Source organism: Juglans regia, chromosome 14 (assembly GCF_001411555.2).
Source record: "Juglans regia cultivar Chandler chromosome 14, Walnut 2.0, whole genome shotgun sequence".
NCBI lineage: Eukaryota > Viridiplantae > Streptophyta > Magnoliopsida > Fagales > Juglandaceae > Juglans > Juglans regia.
In genome coordinates, this window is record NC_049914.1 from 27334042 (window position 1) to 27353520 (window position 19479).

The window sequence follows — 19479 nt, forward strand, 5'->3', positions numbered from 1 at the left end:
TCATGAAGTAAAATTTATAATTTTTTTATTTTACTTCGTGATTAAAAAAGTATTTTTTAATATATATTTTTTTACTTTCTGATTAAGAAAGTACTTTCTTAATGATGTTTTAAATTTATTTTATTTTTTAAAAAAATTAAAGATCTATATAAAAAATTACTTAAACAAAACATATGTAAAATAATACTACACCCCCAGCGAGAGCTCCCAGCTGGAGCCCCTAGGCTTGTGGTCCCCGTCTCAGTTTGTCGATTTCATATGTCGTTTTCACCATTCGTACAGACTACTCTTTTCGAATCCAAAATTCATACAGGGATGGCTCTACATTCACCGCTCAGCCACCGCTAGTCTTAGAATTTTTTTTTATATATATATTTTAATATTTTTAAATATTTTTTTAAAAAAATATAATATTATTAAAAAATACATCCTTAACCATTAAATAACAAAATAAAAAATAAAAAAATTGGGAGCGGGCGGTAACTCCAGCGGGACATCTATCATTTCCCGTTCGTACAGATGCCATATGCATTTTTTTATAGAAATAAGAGCACTCCCAACCGATCATGTAAAACCTAAATTTCTGTATAATTTAGGCCCGTTTGTTTTCAGAGATGAGATGAGATGAGATGAGATGAGTTGAGATTAAAGTTAAAAAGTTGAATAAAATATTGTTAAAATATATTTTTTAATATTATTGTTGTTTTGGGATTTGAAAAAGTTGAATTGTTTATTTTATTTTGTGTGGGGATTTGAGAAAGTTGTAATGATGAGGTGAGATGAGATGAGATGAGATGAGATGTTTTTGGAAAACAAACAAGGCCTAAAGAAAATGGTCTAAAAGTTGCATCCAATGGATTATCTATTTCATCTATAATTTACAGTTGACTACAGTGTTACCGCTACATCTAGCGGTAACTGTTCACAATTGTAAATTATTTTTTAATCATTTCTCCTTCATCAAACAGTCTCCCACGTACTGATCTGCATGGTACTGCACCTCTAACGTTAATTTTCATATGAAATATACTTCCTTGTCTGCTACTCTCCTCAACAACGCAACTTTAATTTTAATATCAAATATATATATATATATATATATATATATATATATTTTAGAATTGCTATAGGTTATACAAAAATATTAAATAAATATCAAATCCATCTAATTTGGATTAATTTTATTATATAATTTTTTCTTTTTATTTTTTGAATTAATTTATATTTTGATTTAGCTTATAGATTTGGATTAATTTAAAATATAACATAATTATATGATATTATATATGGAGAGATATTGTAAATATCAAAAGATCTGAGGATATCATTAGTAGTTAAAAAAAAATATTTGAAATGAATAAAAAAAGATTAAAAAGTATAATATTTAAATGATATGAAGAAAAAAATAGATAAGCTGATGTATGTTATATTGTAAAAATCAGCATGTAAAATAAAAAAAGTAGGTTTTTGTGATGTATTTTAAAGGATAGGATGAATAATCCATTGTGAGTGCTCTTATAAATAACAAGTTATGCTCCTTCGAACTTTTGAAGTAGGAAATGCAGTACTCCCTGCCTCATGATCTCCTCCTCACCTTGTTTCTCTTTTCTAGCATTTTTTCTGCAAGTCAAGCATGCAACCAAAAAGACCGCAACTATCTCTTGTCCCTACCATTTAATACTTCTTCCCCTTCTTTAAATTGGTCTGCCACTGATTGTTACAGTTGGGAAGGTATTTCTTGTGATCATAAAGGTCGGGTCACTCGTATTTGGTTACCCTCTAAAGGCCTCAGAGGGGGTGTACCTCCCTATATTGGAAACCTCACAAGTCTCTCCCACCTCAATTTGTCCCACAATGCACTTTCAGGTTTTCTTCCTGTGGGATTCTTTTCGTCCTTCAATTAACTCAAGGTCCTTGATTTGAGCAACAACTATCTAGCTGGAGATATATCATTACTATTTTCATCTAATGGCTCATCTAACGGTTGGCCTTCCTCAATTCGATTAGTTGACATCTCCAACAATGACTTCAATGGGATCATCCAATATTGGTTCTCCAATGTCAACAGAAGTTGAACAAGCTCAATGTAGGCCACAACAGTTTCACAGGCTCTATTCCTTCCTACCACTGTATGCATTCTCCATATGTCAGGCTCCTTGACTTCTCTTTTAATGATCATAGTGGCCAAATTCCTGGCGGACTAGGGGAATGTAGAAAACTAGAGATTTTCCGAGCAGGTTTCAACTCGCTCTCAGGACTAATTCCACATTTAATATACAGTGCCACAAGGTTAGAAGAAATCTCGTTACCTCTCAATAATCTTACAGGGCCCATTAGCAATGACATTTTGAACCTTACCAAACTCACCAGTCTTGAGTTATATGGCAACCCTTAATTTCTTTGAAGGAGATATTTCCACCCTTCATTTCTCCCATCTTCCTCAACTTGCTACACTCGACCTGTGGAAAAGTAAGTTCACTAGTAGCTTTCCAGTAAACCTTTACTCATGCAAGTCTCTAAGAGCAATTCGAATTGCCCGAAATTAACTAGAGGGACAAATCCCACCGGAGGTGGTTCAATTAAAATTATTTTCTTTCCTTCCACTTAGCTACAATAGGCTAACCAATGGCAATGTCACAAGGGCTATCAACATTTTGATGCGTTGCAAGAGTCTAAGTGTACTCCTCCTTGCGAAGAATTTTTTGCACGAGACCCTGCCAACAGAGGACAGCATAGTTGATCCTGACGGATTTCGGAATCTCCAATACTTGGGTCTCGTTCGTTGTCAAGCCACAGGTCAATTACCAATCTGGTTATCAAAGCTAAAGAAGCTAGAAATCTTGGGTCAAAGTTTCAATCGTATCACAGGTTCAATTCCTGGATGGTTGTCGACTCTACCAAGGCTCTCTCTTATGAACTTGTCTCGTAACTTGATTTTGGGTGAATTTCCTAAAGAACTTTGTGTATTGCTAGCATTGGTATCAAAACAAGCTCTAATGGAAAATAGTTCTTTGACTTTTTCAATCTTTGCAACACGAAATGGTACCCTTTTGGAATTCAATTCAGTATCCCCCGAAAACAACAGCCTTTGTGGTAACATCCCCCTTGAGATTGGTCATTTGAAGCAACTTAATGGTCTGAGTCTTAGCCATGACTACTTCTCAGTCGACATTCCAAACCAAATATCTGAGCCTACAAACTTGGAAAGATTGGACCTCTCTGCAAATCAGTTGTCTGGTGAAATACCAAAATCATTCGCTAGTCTGCATTTCTTTCATGAGTTTAGCGTTGCAAGCAATAATCTCCGCAGAGCAATACCATCAGGAACTCAGCTTCAGAGCTTTGATGTCTCTTCATATGAGGGCAATCCTGGACTTTGTGGCGCCCCCCTTCCATGTAAGTGTGCTCATATTCTTCGTAGCAACAAAGACATTCAAGATGAGGAAGATGGACCTGCAATTATATGGAGTCATATTAGTACTATTCTTGGCCTCATTACAAGATTTTGGGGAGTCATTGGTCCTTTGATTTCAGCCATAAGAGCACACTTATATGGAAGGGCGACCCTAACTAGTTTGCATTTTTTGCGTAATTTTAGTGTTGCAGACAATGAGCTATACGGAGAAATACCATCAGGCACACAGCTCCAAAGCTTTGATACCTCCGCATACAAGGGCAACCCTAGACTTTGTGGTGCCCCACTTCCCAAGCGTGGCCATCTTACAAGAGACAAGGACATTCATGATGAGGAAGATGGAGATTCAAAGCCATGGACATTTCATATTATTGTGGCGGTTGGCTTCATTACAGGATATTGGGTAGTGTTTGGTCCTCTGGCATTGAACCATAATTGGATAGTCGCATATTTTTTATTCCTAGAAAAATTAAAAGACAGGATCTATGTGACAATCGCGTATACATGACCTTCTTTGAATAATAAATTGAGCTCTCTAGAGTTAGTTGTCAATTTAGTTTTTCAAGTTTCAACTTTTCATCAATATTTCAATATCAGGTTCAATATGATTCCTTGCTCCGCTACAATGAATCAGTAGCCGTTAAGCACTAGATGAGGCAATTTCAGTACCGTTAAAAGAAAAAAAAAATGATCTTTTTACTAAAAGAAATATATATTTAAATTTCTCAATAAAAAAGAAAATAAGAGATGGAAAGAAAAGGCTTTTGTCTTTTAACAAAGAAATTAGAAAAAAGAAGTCTCTAACCTATTGATTTTGAGCATTAGCATTGAACTATGCAAATGCAAATATAAAATTTATATAATATGACATAATTTTACATTTGGCTATTCTACTCAAAACTTATTTTCATATTAGATTATCCATTTATTAGTCAAAATAATAACAAAATATTATAAATTCAATATTTTTTTTTCAATTTTTTTATTCTATTAATTTTTTTTCTAAATTAAGAGCTACATAGAAATATTAATGTTATACAAAATGAGACTTGGAGTATAAAACTATTCATGATACAAACATTAATTGAAAAATTAATACAATCATTCAGTATACAACAATTAATGCTCTTAATGCTACAGGAAAAAACATTGGGTTTAACAATTACTGTTATTAATGCAACAGGGAAAAAAAATGAAGGGTTACGAAACATAAGAGCTGCTAGAGAGGAAGAAGACGTGAGAAAAAATGAAGAGAGAGAGAGAGAGAAAGTTCTGTAGAAGCCAAAATTGAGAGAAGAGGGAGAGCTTGCAAGAAAGAAAATATTTTTTATTCTCATTGGTCATTCTTCAGTGACTAGTAAATATGACCCAAAGAACTAATTTATTGTTGCTAAAAATCATCTATTTTTCTATTTGCATAATCCAATGCAACACATTTTGAGATTCTATTAGTCAAACACTATTGAATTTACATTTACATAATCTAATACTAGTGCTCGTCTATAACCTAATTATTGCCATACCAATTGAAAAATCTTACTTAATGTGTAATTTGGACAATTTTTCGATGCAGTATTTACAAAGCATAGAGTGAAAAAAGGGTAAATGTGACAAGTTAAACATGATGCAACCACGTGGAAAAGGCTTGATTACTTCGAACATAGTCAATGATGTAGTGTTTTAAGTCTATAAGCACTGGTATTAGAATAAATTCTGTAGTTGTTAGTATTAAATATGACCATTGAAAATATGATTGCTTAAATAATAATTTGATTATTAATTAACATTTGATCGATAGAATTGCAAAATATGACAAAAATAAATTATATAAAAATAATAATAATAATAATAATAATAATAATAATAAATATTAAATTAATAATATTTTATTATTATTTTTAGTAATAGATGAATGATGCAAGGTGGGAACAAGTATTGAATAGAATAAGCAAAAGACAAAACATGTAATATTAGCCAAATTTTAGATCTGTCTGTACCTATTCCAATGCTAATGCTGTACAGTAAAATGCGCATGATCATAGAAATTGAATTATGGGGTATGAAAGGGAATCTTGGTTATTCTGTTGGTAGTACCGTTTAAGAGTTGCAACGAAAATCAATACAAATCATGAACACGTCTGTGGAAAATCAGTGGATCTACCGAAATCCAAATGAAAATCGAAGAAGAAAGGGAGGAGGCCGGGTGAAAAATAAGGAGGTGGGCCGGGGAGGGGCAGAGGATGGAAGAAGATAATATTCAGAATGAAAAAGTCTGGGGAGCAGCCCCTATTTGCATCAGCCGGATCACACACATGACGTGCCTTAAACAAATTTACCAATTTCTCCCTAGGGTATGTTTGGGTGCTCTCAACACTTTCTAAGTATTTTTGTACTTTTGAAAATATTTCACATTTCAAACAACTTAAAATACTCTCAATGGGACTCACAAACCTACTTCAATTTCTACTCATAACTATTCACAAACATTCTATAATACTTATCACTATTATATATAAATAAAAAATAAAATCATTATAATATTTATCACTATTAAATATAAATAAAATAAAATCACAATAATATATAAATAAAAAAATATTTATCACTATTATATATAAATAAAAAATAAAATCACTATAATATATAAATAAAAAATAAAATCACTATAATATATAAATAAAAAATAAAATCACTATAATATTTATCACTATTAAATATAAATAAAAAATAAAATCATTATAATATATAAATAAAAAATAAAATCACTATAATATATAAATAAAAAATAAAATCACTATAATATTTATCACTATTAAATATAAATAAAAAAATCATTATAATATATAAATAAAAATAAAATCGCTATAATATATAAATAAAAAATAAAATAACTATAATATATAAATAAAAAATATTTATCACTATAATATATAAATAAAAAATAAAATCGTTATAATATATAAATAAAAAATAAAATCACTATAATATATAAATAAAAAATAAAATCACTATAATATTTATCACTATTAAATATAAATAAAAAATTAAATCATTATAATATATAAATAAAAAATTAAATCACTATAATATATAAATAAAAAATAAAATCATTATAATATTTATCTCTATTATATATAAATAAAAAATAAAATCACTAAAATATATAAATAAAAATAAAATCACTGTTATATATAAATAAAAAATAAAATACTATAATATTTATCACTTTTATATATAAATTAAAAATAAAATCACTATAATATATAAATAAATAATAACATTACCATAATATTTATTACTATTATATATATAAAAATAAAATCATTATAATATTTATCATTATTATATATAAAAGTAAAATAAAATCACTATAATATTTATTAATATTAAAAAATCACTATAATAAAATTATTATAATATTTATTACTAAAAATAAAATCACTCTAATATTTATGGGACCCACATATTTTTCAACTACCTACTCAAAAGTCAACAACTCAACATACTGCATACATCCAAACAACTCAAAATACTCTCAATGGGACCCACAAACTCACTTCAATCTCTACTCATAACTATTCACAAACATTCTCAACACTTCTCAACACTCAAACGTAATCTTAGCGTGCAGAGTCTGTTATGCACAGTAGAGTGTGATTTATATTTTCTCTTCTCCCTAAGTCCTCTCACCCAGAAACCCCATCTCAGTCCCCCTCCATCTCACCACGCACCCCTCCCCCTACATCTCAGTCGCCTTCCATCTCTGCCCTAACCCCTCCCCCTCCATCTCAGACTTATCGATTTAATAAAATAATACAAAATAATAAATAATAATAAAACAATTACCTTCCCATCGCCATGGCTTGAGCTCACTACCTCTTCATCTCTCTTTCTCTCTCTCTAAAACTCGAAGTGAAAAAAGGAGTATTTGAAACCCAAGATTCTTTATTTTTCTTTTTCTTTTTTCTTTTGGTCTCCCTCTGTCTGTTCCTCGTGGTTGAAGCGAGGAATCCAGTTTCGTATTGAATCCGTGAAGATTTGGTTTGGTCCATGAGGAAGCCCATACTAGCAAGACTTCGCAGGTGAAGAAGAAAAATACACTTTTTTTTCTTTGGCCTTCTTCTTTTTGCCATGGGACTAGTGATAAGATTTTTACATATGGTGAACTTATTCATTTAATCCTGAATTTGCTTAGTCTGATTGTGTGTAATTTTTTTTATTATTATTATCTTGGTTTTGTGTTAATTTCTGTGATTCTAGTGAATTGTTTTTTTTGCACATATTGTGTTTGACAGAATGATTACTACACCAAATGGACTTCATTGGCTTTTATTTATTTATTATTTTTATGAATAGCTTCCTAGGCATTCAATGAAACTAAATGACAGTTTCTGGTTTGCATGTATGACAATTCATACTGTTTTAGAAATAGCTCAACGCATATCTCATTGGTCAACATCTCATTCTTAGATTATTGATATTTTTCTTCCCTCTTGTGTTCAGTGTTGTGATGGGTGGCAAACTCAATTTTCAGCAGGTACCAGGGTATGCCTACTCTTATGTTTTAACCATATAAGAATTGATGAATGCTTGAGATGGTGAGATCAATCGGTTGAGGAACTAGTTGATTTATTGAAATCGGTTGACTCAATTGTTGGTGGTATGTATAATTGGATATCATTACTTATCAAAAAAAAAAAATGTATAATTGGATATCACAGCATGCTATTTGGTTGCCCATGATAATATGAGGCCACTGTATTCCAGATGGCAGAGGATGATAATATGACAATTTGCACATATGACTTTCAAAACTTATATCACTTTTGTATCGTCTAGGTGATTATGGTCATGTTCTCAACATAATGCTACCAACTAGTCCCTGCAAAATGCAGTATATAGAGGCTGTGGATTTAGTTTCCACCAAACATCAAACATAATAATAATAGTTATGATAATAATTACCATTAGTCAAAATATTGCACTAATTTTTGCACATCCTTTGAAAACAGAGTAGTCTGATCTTGGGTTACTGAGACCTTGAGAAATATATGTGATTGCTTGGTTTCTGTTTTGAAGCTATTGGCATTTTATTAGTGACGATTTAATATGTCTCTAAAACTTCCTCCAATTTTATTCATTAGTTATTTTTTGCTAAGAAGATGAAAGGCGGGGGTTTGTGGCAACTTGGGCAATCATTAACCTGTCAGCTTGCTCAGGCTAATAAGAAGATTGTCGCTCGTCGATACTTTTCTGCAGAACCAGAGCTGAAAAAGACAATGAGATTCAGGATGCCACGCGAAGGAGCTTTGGCAGTGGGTCTATCCCACGGTGGCGTAGCAGAGGCAGCGGTGCTAACGAAGTGCTCCAAGGCTGTAACACGGTTGCTTTCATGGTGGTTGTTGGCTCTCCAAGGTGGCAGCAGAGTGGTGTCTCTAGCTGGGCAACCTTGGCCTGTGTTGGACGTGGAAGGCGGAACAAGTTTGGTTTTTGGGATTTGTTAGTTTAATATATAAGTACTCGATTGGTTTGTGGGGTCTGTTAGTTTAAAAAGTTTGTTTGGAGGAGATGATCAATTAGGAGGAGACCAGACGTTACCTCCCTGAACATCAACATCTTCTGCATATATTGAAGTATTGGATTGGCTTGGAGGAAGAGGAACTCCAATTGGTTGTGACCTTTGTAATGACCTTTAAATGAAAAGCATTTTAGCTCCAGACTGGTTTCCTTACTTTTCAATGAAATCTGTGTATTCATATTGGTAACATTATCTTTATTGTATATTGGATCTATGTTGCAAAATTGCACAGAAATTATGATACAAGAACGAAGCCTAAGTGGTGACCACATGAAGGCTCAAGTTGTACTTTCAAATTTCATTCACTCAAAATATATGCATATATAAGATTCCCTTATATGTTACTCAATTAACCATCTGCCAGCCGAACACCATTTACATCAGATCTTCCTCTAATTGTTTGCGCTTTGGAGTCTGAACAACAACAAACCATAAAAACACTACAAAAGACAACAATGAAAACCATTTTGCAATCTTGCCAAATTCCCTCATCTCATTCACATGAAATAAACTTATACAGAGATCAGTGCATGCTTAGTCTCCAACAGGTATAAATTAAAGTTGTACAAGAACTAATTAATACATAGCAAATGAAAATCTGGTCTTATCGTCCCTTCAAATATTGTCAAAATCCTCCATCTGAAAGAAGTGACACAAAGCCGTTCAAAACTTAATTCCTTCTGCGAATGTGTCTAAATTAGTGCACAATTGTGCATCTTTTTCTTTGCATTTTTTTTGTTTTCTCAGAGTCCACTTAACCAATTTACTGCTTGGTTGGTAGTCCGCTGTATTTTGTTCTTCCTCATCTGTCAACCACGTTTTGAATGCTGCAGTAAGGTTGAATAGAGGAAAAAACAACTTTAGTATCATGGAAGCAACTCGAGGTCTACTATAGCATATTCCAAAGGAAAACCGTGCATAAAGGAAGCATACACAAACTTCTCAAAATACAAAAAAAAATTAAGTTAAAAACAGGCAGGTCGCAATAATATAAGTAACCTATCTCATGGTGGAATGATGTACAATAATCAGTGATATGCTAAAGAAACTCTATAGCAATCAGAAAAAATGTAGCCTATCTCAATAATCGTGATAACATAGTCTACCGATGCATCTCACAATCAAGTGAAACATTGTCGTGCAGATAGCAAATCACTAGAGACAGAGAACCGTGGAAAGTTATTAGAGTAAGTGACTCAATCAGAGCCATTGTCATGTATATATATAGATATATCTCACGTCCTGGTATATATATGGAGCTAGTATATGCATGCATGCATTGCATAATTACTATTTTTCTTTTTGGATTTGCGTGCAATGTAAACTATACTGGTTGTTTTTAAATTTTGCCTCTACTGAACTAATCAACATACTGAAAACTGTGAGGAGGAAAGCTTCCAGACTTAATTCAAAATAGCAGCAGGAAACCCAAAATGAAAAAGCAACTGGCACCACATTTTTTAACCATGTCACCCCAATTCACAGATTTTTAAGGCAAACAAAGAAGACTATAAAATTGTTGTTTGGCCTTGCCTGAGTTTAGAAGCCCATTCCAGGCCAAGTCCAAGGAAAGTTGGAACTTGATAATTCACAAGCACGGCTTAACTCTCCAAAGTTCAGACAACGTAAAATCATGTGTTTGACTTAAAACTAATTGCACATGGTTCAAGCGATTTATAACTCACTAGTTCAAAGTTATTTAACTCAAAATTTTCCAATGAGACCATGCAGAATTTGGCAGGTCTAAGCAGCATTCCACAGGAGGAAAACAAAAATTTCTCAACATGATTTACTAAGAACAATTAATTAATTAGAAAATCTTGCATTTAATTGCTTCTAGGTTAATTTTTTGTTCTGTAGGTTTCTTTTGTGTCCGACAGAATGAAATATTATGAGATTTCAGCCAGAACTTGCAAAAATTGTGATCCAAGATAAATATTGTTATCATACAGGCTCAGATCAAGCATCACATGTATAAGCTGAGCTCTGATTGCACCACTCATCAATTCAAGGCCCCGAAATTGAGAGAGGCTGCTGTATATACAAAGAGATTTATTTCAGACCATTACATGAACTACTGAATCATTCATCTTTAGGTCAAATGAAGTGAACCTTTTTTTTTCTCTTTGTTTTGTTTTCAATTTTCATGTCAATATGATTTTGTTGTCTTATTTTCTTGTATTGCAGAGTATAAGCTTGTGCATGCATAAACACAATTACAACCACAAACATAATTTTAATAAAAATACATACAATATGTATAACATAAATGGAGATTATAAATATCCATAGTATGTGTTAAATCAAACAATAATCAACATTCAACATTTTTTTATCAGTCAATCAACATTCAACATTAAGATAGAGATAAATAAAATAAAGCCCCAAATTAATAAGACTTACAGAATAAACAATATAATCTCTATCATGGAACAGGTAAATTAGGAAATAACTCTTCCAGTTAAGAATCAATATACACCAACAATCTAATAAATTAAACTAAATAATGAACTAAGGTTCGAATATCGTTACTAATTCTCACAGATCAAACCACCATTCGTATATAAACAAGACAGATGACAGAAAAAAAAAAAAATTAACAAGCAGCAAAATCCAAACGAAGTAAAAGACAGAACCTCAAAAGAAGAGAAATAAAACCATCTTGGCATTTATCTTGATTTTTACGCCGTCTGGGACATCCATAGTCTTCAACGAGAGAATGGTCTTCATTTTCGCTCTATTTTTGTCTCTGAGTCTAGACGAAGCGAAGAAAATGGAGGCACCAAAACCCTAGAAACAAAAATGACTGGTGACTTTATATAGTTGTGATGAGTCTGTCTATACAAAAATGCAGAAACCCTAAAGAAAAAGTCTTCGGAGCAGGGGCGACAGGGGAGGAACGAAGGGCGGTGCAGGACAGAGGGATGGGAGGTGCGGGGTGGCGCTGGACCGAGTAATGGTCGTCGCGGGGTGGCACTGGGCAGGAGGGGCAGGTGCTGGGCGACGCGGGATGGGATTTCGAATTGGGTTTTGTTTTAGGCAAAATGAGCGTTTAGAAAAAATAATAATAATAAAAAAAAATAAAAAAAAAATAAATAAATCAACGCCAGCTCAGGTGTGTTACGGATCAGCCGTGAACAGGGGCTGATCCGTAAAAGAACTCGTTGAATCTAATTTTAAGTTAAATCTAATATCTAAATATGTAATTCTCAAATTACTAAATTTATTTTAATTTAAAATCTCTTTACACATGAGATTTATAATTTTTTTTTAATTTTTTATAAATACATCTAAACTATCTTAACATTTAAATATATCTAAACTCATCTTAAATGAGTCTCATAAAATTTATTATACCATCTTAATTCACTATTATTTATAAAAAATTTAATTTATCTTATCTCAACTCAACGTCTAATCAAGATTAGTCTAAAAATGTACGTTATTTTTTCGTGGACCTCTTTTTTCTTAGGCGAGTCAATTAAGGAGATCAGTCCCATTATCATCGACAGATCGAAGAAAAAAAAGTCATAAAGCCCATATTCCATGACAAGAAATAAAAAGGAAAGACGTTCCCCACCATCTCACTCACTGAATATGATCAGTTCAGCTTTGTCAAGATTCAAAAGGATTTTTCTAATTTTGTCGTTTTTGCTTCAGCCAGTCTTGTGTAGGTGAGTGATGGGATCGCATTACTTGCATTGCGCAAAGCAGTTGTTTGATAGATTGGATTGCTTGTTTTAACGACTCTTCTTAAATTAATTTATTTTATTTAATAATTATAATTTTTTTAAATTCTTATATAAAATAAAATAAATAATTTAATTTTTTTCAAATTTTAAAATAAAAATAATATTAAAAAATATATTCTAATAATATTTTATTTAATTTTTAATTTCATACTATTTCATCTCTTCAATAAAATAAACGAGGCAACGTGATATACGGAAAAGTTATGATCATCCAAGATAGACTATGACTTTTTCAAACCATGATTTAATATAAAACCATGATTTAATAAGCATCATGAATACAATCATTACGTTTAATGTGGTCTCAACTGTGGAAAAATAAGTTTTCACGTCAATCTTTTTGGTGTCTTTCATTGAAGGAGATCTAAGGTTTTGGTCTCTCTGAATATCTTCTATCTTATGTTAATCCAAGTTTAACGCTCACTCCAAAGACTTCAGAGTCTTTCGAGTATTGATTGTTTAGTGCTAAGTCTTGTAACTCTATAAAAGACATCTAGACAGAGACATAATTGGAACGGTGCTGTGGACGCAGCAGTGGGTGGTTCTCCCATATTGGGACTACTCATGTTCAAAGAAGGCACACCTCCAGCAGATTGTACATAAATGAATAGAGAATTTATTGAAAAAGAAATTAGCTCAAATAGAGAAAGCAGTCTCTTGATTAGCTAAAATTAAACCTCGTTTAGTTACGCAGTTTAGATGGAATGAGATATTTTGTTGAAAGTTGAATAACATATTTTTATAATATTATTATTGTTTTGAGATTTAAAAAAGTTGAATTGTTTATTATATTTTATATAGGAATTTAAAAAAATTGTAATGCTTATATGAAATAAAATAAAATGAGATTAAATGGTTTAATTTTATATAATCAAACAAGCATGTTGTTTGGAGATGCTCTTCACTATCTATTATGAAGTGGTGTGTCATCCTCTTATAAGCATCCGATGCGTTTTCAAAGTTGGAACTCCAAACACTTGCAACCATGGCTGATGTATCATATGGAAGACGAATACAAGAAATTAGGCTAAATTATAATAAGGTTATAAATTGGATTCCCTAAGTTCAGGTTCGCTGCCAATTTGAACCCTTTCTCTAAATTAGTACTTAATGCTTAACCCTGAAATAATTTAGTTCTTATACTTGTAGACTACGTTTAATGTGGTCCCTCTCTCAGTTTTGTCTGTTTCACCATTCTTACAGATTCCTCTTCTCAAATACAAAAAGTCTACTTGGTTATTTATGAGAGATAAAGACGACTTGATCACAAGCATCCCCTTCTACCACGCTCATATTTGATAGAAATAAATAGCAAGTTATGCTCCTTCAAGTTCAGAACTTACGAAGCAGGAAGATGCAATACTCTCTGCCTCATGATCTCCTCCTCACCATCTTTCTCATTTCTAGCATTTTCTCTGCAAGTCAAGCATGCAACCAAAAAGACCGCAACTATCTCTTGTCCCTACCATTTAATACTTCTTCCCCTTCTTTAAATTGGTCTGCCACTGATTGTTGCAGTTGGGAAGGTATTTCTTGTGATCATAAAGGTCGGGTCACTCATATTTGGTTACCCTCTAAAGGCCTCAGAGGGAGTGTACCTCCCTATATTGGAAACCTCACAAGTCTCTCCCACCTCAATCTCTCCCACAATGAACTTTCAGGTTGTCTCCCTGTGAGATTCTTTTCCTCCTTCAATCAACTCAAGGTCCTTGATTTGAGCAACAACCATCTAGCTGGAGATATATCATTCTTATTTTCCTCTAATGGCTCCTCTAACGGTTGGCCTTCCTCAATCCGAGTAGTCGACATCTCCAACAATGACTTCAATGGGATCATCCAATATTGGTTCCTCCAACGTGCACAGAAGTTGAACAAGCTCAATGTAAGCCACAATAGTTTCACAGGCTCTATTCTCGACTCCCTCTGTATGCATTCTCCCTTTGTCAGGTTCCTTGATTTCTCTTTTAATCATCATGATGGCCAAATTCCTTACGGACTAGGGGGATGTAGCAAACTAGAGATTTTCCGGGCAGGTTTCAACTCGCTCTCAGGACTAATTCCACATGATATATACAGTGCGACAAGGTTAGAAGAAATCTCGTTACCTTCCAATAATCTTACGGGTCCCATTAGCAATGACATTGTGAACCTTACCAAACTCACCTGCCTTGAGTTACATGACAATGAATTGAGTGGCAAGCTCCCTGTAGATATTGGAAGGCTCAACAGATTAAAGCATCTACTCCTTGATACCAACCACCTGACAGGTTCCCTGCCCCCATCTTTGATGAATTGCACAAACCTGATGACATTGAACTTAGGGCTCAATTTCTTTGAAGGAGATATTTCCACCCTTAATTTCTCCCGTCTTCTTCAACTTGCTACACTCGACCTATGGAAAAATAACTTCACTGGTAGCTTTCCAGTAAGCCTTTCCTCATGTAAGTCTCTAAGAGCAATTCGAATTGCCCGAAATCAACTAGAGGGACAAATCCCACCTGAGGTGGTTCAATTAAAATTCTTGTCTTTCCTTTCACTTAGCTACAATAGGCTAACCAATGTCACCGGGGCACTCAACATTCTGATGCGTTGCAAGAGTCTTAGCATACTCCTCCTTACAAAGAATTTTTTGCATGAGGCCCTGCCAACAGAGGACAACATGGTTGATCCTGACGGATTTCGGAATCTCCAATTCTTGTCTCTCGCTTGTTGTCAACTCACAGGTCAATTGCCAATTTGGTTATCAAAGCTTAAAAAGCTAGAAATTCTAAATCTAAATACCAATCGTATCACAGGTCCAATACCTGGTTGGTTGCCAACCCTTCCGAGACTTATCTCTTTAGAATTGTCTAATAACCTCATTTTTGGTGAATTTCCAAAGGAATTTTGTGCATTGCCAGCACTAGTATCGGCACAGTATGTAGGAGATAATAGCTCTTTTCTTTTACCAATTTTTAACATAAACATGAATCGCTGGCTTCACGAGTACAACTCCATCAACAACTGGAAGCCAAATATAGTCCTCAGAAACAATAGTCTCAGTGGCCACATTCCTGTAGAGATAGCACGTTTGAAGCAACTTCGTACATTGGACCTTAGCCATAACAACTTCTCAGGCAACATTCCAAGCCAAATATCCGAGCTCACAAACTTGGAAGATCTGGACCTCTCTGAAAATCAGTTGTCTGGGGAAATACCAGCATCACTGACCAGTTTGAATTTTTTGCATAATTTTAGTGTTGCAGACAATGAACTATACGGAGAAATACCAACAAGCACTCAGCTCCAAAGCTTTGATGCTTCTGCATACAAGGGCAACCCTGGACTTTGTGGTGCCCCACTTCCCAAGTGTGGCAATCTTACAAGAGACAAGGACATTCATGATGAGGAAGATGGAGATTCAATCCCATGGTTTCATATTATTGTGGCGCTTGGCTTCATTACAGGATTTTGGGGAGTGTGTGGTCCTCTGGTATTGTACCATAAATGGAGAGTCGCATATTTTTTATTCCTAGACAAGTTAAAAGATAGGCTCAATGAGACAATCGCAGCCAGTACTACTGTCTCTTGCTAGATTGTGCAGAAGGAGCCATAGTATATACATGATGTTCTTTGAGTAATAAATTGGGCTCTCTAGAGTTAGTCGTCAGTTTAGTTTCTGATCAAGTTTCAACTTTTCATCAATTTAGCCGTTCTTATACTCTATATCAAGTTCAATATGATTCCCTTGCTCGGCTACAATGAATCGAGAGCTGTACGTGGTCTTTATGGCTTGCTTCTTTGTTGTTTGTTTTCATTTCGCCTTGATCTGTCACTGGTAATTCTAATCTTTCTATATTCGGATTAAGAAAAAAAACAAAATAGTTAACATTAACCATTTGCTTTCCTCAATCCCATATTTCATGTAAGCATGCATATTTGAATCTTTCGATTCATAAGTTTAATTTCTTACCTAATTAATGCCATACCATGTGAAAAATCTTACTTAAATGTGTAATTTGGACAGTTTTTTGATGCAGTCTTAATTACAGAGTCTAGGGTGAAAAAAGGGTATATGTGACAAGATATAATATAAACATGATGCAGCCATGTGGAAAATGCTTGATTGATTAACTTATATATCTTGTAAGAGGCCGAGTTAGAGTATTTGTGTAGCGTTGCAACCAAAATCAAGTAATGACCAAAATTGAGAACAATTTAGTCTAAAAATGTACGCTTTTTTCTCAGTACCTCTTTTTTCTTAGGCAAGTAGTCGAGTAAGGACATGAGTTTCAAAATCTAAGTTTGAGAAGACTTCTTAGATGAAGATTTTTCGAATTTTGTCGGTTTAATTTGCTTTCGCCAGACGCCTAATGACGTTTTTTGTGCAGAACAGAAACAAGAATTTTAATGATGTTCTATTTTCTGTGTACAACACAAACCGGCCATGATTTAATATGTCAAATATTAGAACATCATTATCAATAGTCATTCAAGACGTTTTGAACCATTCAAGTTTTGATATATATCATGGTTTGTTCAGTTCTTATTAGAGTTTTACATCAACATTCAACATCATTCAAATTGATATATATGGTCAAGTTTTTGAACCATTCAGGCTTTTGAAACATTCAAGATCATGAATATATATGAACCATTCACTTCTTATTAGTTTCAAAATGTTCTAGATTACGTTTAGAGTAATGTTATATACAGTCATGGAGTGCACAAGTACCACGCAATCGTTTTGAAAAATAGTAGAGCCTACTTTTAAAAAGAAAAAACTTCAAATGGTCATCTCGTATTTACTCACATTTTTCAAAAGATTGTGTGGCACTTATGCACTCCACGACTATAAATATCATTTCTCTTACATTTAATGAGACCCCAACTGTGGAACAATAAGATTTGACATCAATCTTCAGTGCCTTTCACTGAAAGAGATATAAGGTTTTGATCTCTCTGAATATCTTCCATCTATGTTAATCCAAATTGAACGCTCAGTTTAAAGACTTGAGAATCTTTTTAGTAGTGATTACAAGCCCAGATCCAGGCCCACGACTTGGCCCGTTTAATGGAAACGACGCCGTTTTGATAAGTTGTAAAGTCCCTCTTCCCATCTGTTTCTTCTTCCTTCAGTGTCTCTCCTCCCCATTTTCTCTCACGCACTCTATTTCTCCCTCTCATTTCACCCTCCAGTTTGTTTGTGCGACAGGCCCCATGGTTGGTTTCTAGGGCTTCAATTGACGACGGTCACTCATCCCCGTCGTGCAAAACCACCGCTATGATCAGCTTCATCGCCGATTTTCCTCTTCACACAGGTAAATTCCCCGTACGTTCTTCATCTCTCTCTGTGCCCACGATGCACTACACTCACCAATTGTTCACATTATCTTTTTCACACGCAGTTTATTCTCATTTTCCCCGCCCCTCCCTTGTGATTTGTAAGTCTACCGTCCGCTGCTCTGTGGGTTGTGTCGCCTACAAGTTCCTCTCCGGAGTTTAGGTGAAACGACGGTAAGCATCTCAGTTTCTCTCACTCTAGGTTTTCAGATCGCTCTCACTTCGTTATTTGTTTTTAATTCCATTGTGGTTTTGTGGCTGTCATAGCAAGTCTCTAGGTTTTTCTCACACATCTCTGTTTTGGTTCCGGCCAACGTGCGTGGCCAAGCCGTACGTCGTCGCCTCTGTCCGTGGGCTCCATTTTCGTCGCCGTAGTCCCCGTCCCACCTCAGTGAGCGTTTCCCTATCTTGGTTCATGGTTCTGTCTCACGTACTCCTTTCCTTATAACCCCTTGATTTTCTCTTCTACAGACGCCTCCTCAAACTCTAGGTTTTTGGCCACAGTCAACAGGGACATCGGAATCTACAGGCAGATCTCACCGGCACCAAGGCATGCCGTAATTTGGGGAGCAATTGTACTAGTCCTAAAATCAAAACTTAGTTTGAGAAGTCCGCCAAAGTCCGCTTTTCTTCGCTTCTCTTTTTTTTTCCCTATAATTTGGCTCAAGAGCACTTATTGGGAGACGAATGCGAATGCTCTTAGGCTCTTCCCTTTCTATTATGAAGTGAAGTGTGTCATTAGAGCACTCAGGTTTCCTCCTCTTATTGTTTAAAATATGAGTTATGCTACACAGAAGGCTCACATCCTGCACACTCACTTAAAAATATGAAATATGAAGATAAAAAAATAAAATCACATGTTTTTAAGTGGGTGTGCAGGGTGTGAGGTTTATGTTTAGAATTTTTCTTAAAATATATTATCAAAATCTACTCTTTCTATTTTATATACTAATTTTTATAATATATCATATATATTATACATTAATTTATTTATTATTTTTAAATAATTTTAATATTTTTATTTTAATATTTTTTAATCATTTCAAATATTTTCCGTAACTACGAATAATATCTTCGTATCTTTAATATTTACAATATCTTCCCAGAACTCAAACCCCTCATCTCTCACAAATCGAAGCAACTTGTTTCCGTTTCAAATAGCTTCGCTTGCTGCCATTTTAACCCAAAGCTCATAAACAAAACCTACATTGGTTCAAGTGAGGAACTCAGAAGTTAAACCTTAATACCCTTTTCAGAAGAGCTAATCAGACCCTAAAATTAAGAGGGAAAATTTTAACAAATTGGGAAAAGAAATTATACGAGACACCCTTTACGATTTTGGAGTGTTTGGAGAGAGGACGAAAGAGAGGATTTTGTTGCTTCCAGTGTCAGTGTTGCTTGATGAAGATGAG

The 19479-nt window shown here is 34.0% G+C and overlaps 3 protein-coding genes and 1 long non-coding RNA gene across 12 annotated transcripts; 3 read left to right on the forward strand and 1 right to left on the reverse strand.

Annotated features, from left to right (window-relative positions):
- Window positions 1-2657: 2657 nt before the first annotated feature.
- Window positions 2658-4066, forward strand: LOC109001613 (receptor-like protein 2). The gene is made up of 2 exons (XM_035685631.1): window positions 2658-3818; window positions 4013-4066. Exons 1-2 carry the CDS (start codon window positions 2658-2660, stop codon window positions 4064-4066), a joined length of 1215 nt encoding a protein of 404 aa, XP_035541524.1.
- A 2989-nt stretch (window positions 4067-7055) lies between these two features.
- Window positions 7056-9284, forward strand: LOC109001705. 9 transcript variants are annotated; one of them, XR_001997905.2, is made up of 3 exons: window positions 7056-7497; window positions 7919-7960; window positions 8578-9284. XR_001997905.2 is itself a non-coding variant. In XM_018979101.2 (3 exons), the coding sequence occupies exons 1-3, from the start codon at window positions 7466-7468 to the stop codon at window positions 8917-8919; spliced, it is 426 nt and encodes a 141-aa protein (XP_018834646.1). In that variant the 5' UTR covers window positions 7071-7465; the 3' UTR covers window positions 8920-9284. The 9 variants fall into 9 exon arrangements, 5 of the variants coding, with proteins under 5 accessions (XP_018834646.1, XP_018834648.1, XP_018834647.1 ...); XR_001997903.2 differs by having other exon boundaries at window positions 7057-7497; window positions 8560-9284; XM_018979101.2 differs by having other exon boundaries at window positions 7071-7497; window positions 7919-7952; window positions 8560-9284.
- Window positions 9285-9448: 164 nt separating this feature from the next.
- Window positions 9449-12029, reverse strand: LOC109001706. Its single transcript, XR_001997907.2, has 2 exons — window positions 11630-12029; window positions 9449-9820 (listed from the first exon to the last, which is right to left on the reverse strand). It is a non-coding gene; the product is annotated as an uncharacterized LOC109001706 (long non-coding RNA).
- A 2026-nt stretch (window positions 12030-14055) lies between these two features.
- Window positions 14056-16486, forward strand: LOC109001702 (receptor-like protein 3). Its single transcript, XM_018979099.2, has 2 exons — window positions 14056-15468; window positions 15991-16486. The coding sequence occupies exons 1-2, from the start codon at window positions 14064-14066 to the stop codon at window positions 16317-16319; spliced, it is 1734 nt and encodes a 577-aa protein (XP_018834644.1). The 5' UTR covers window positions 14056-14063; the 3' UTR covers window positions 16320-16486.
- Window positions 16487-19479: the final 2993 nt, after the last annotated feature.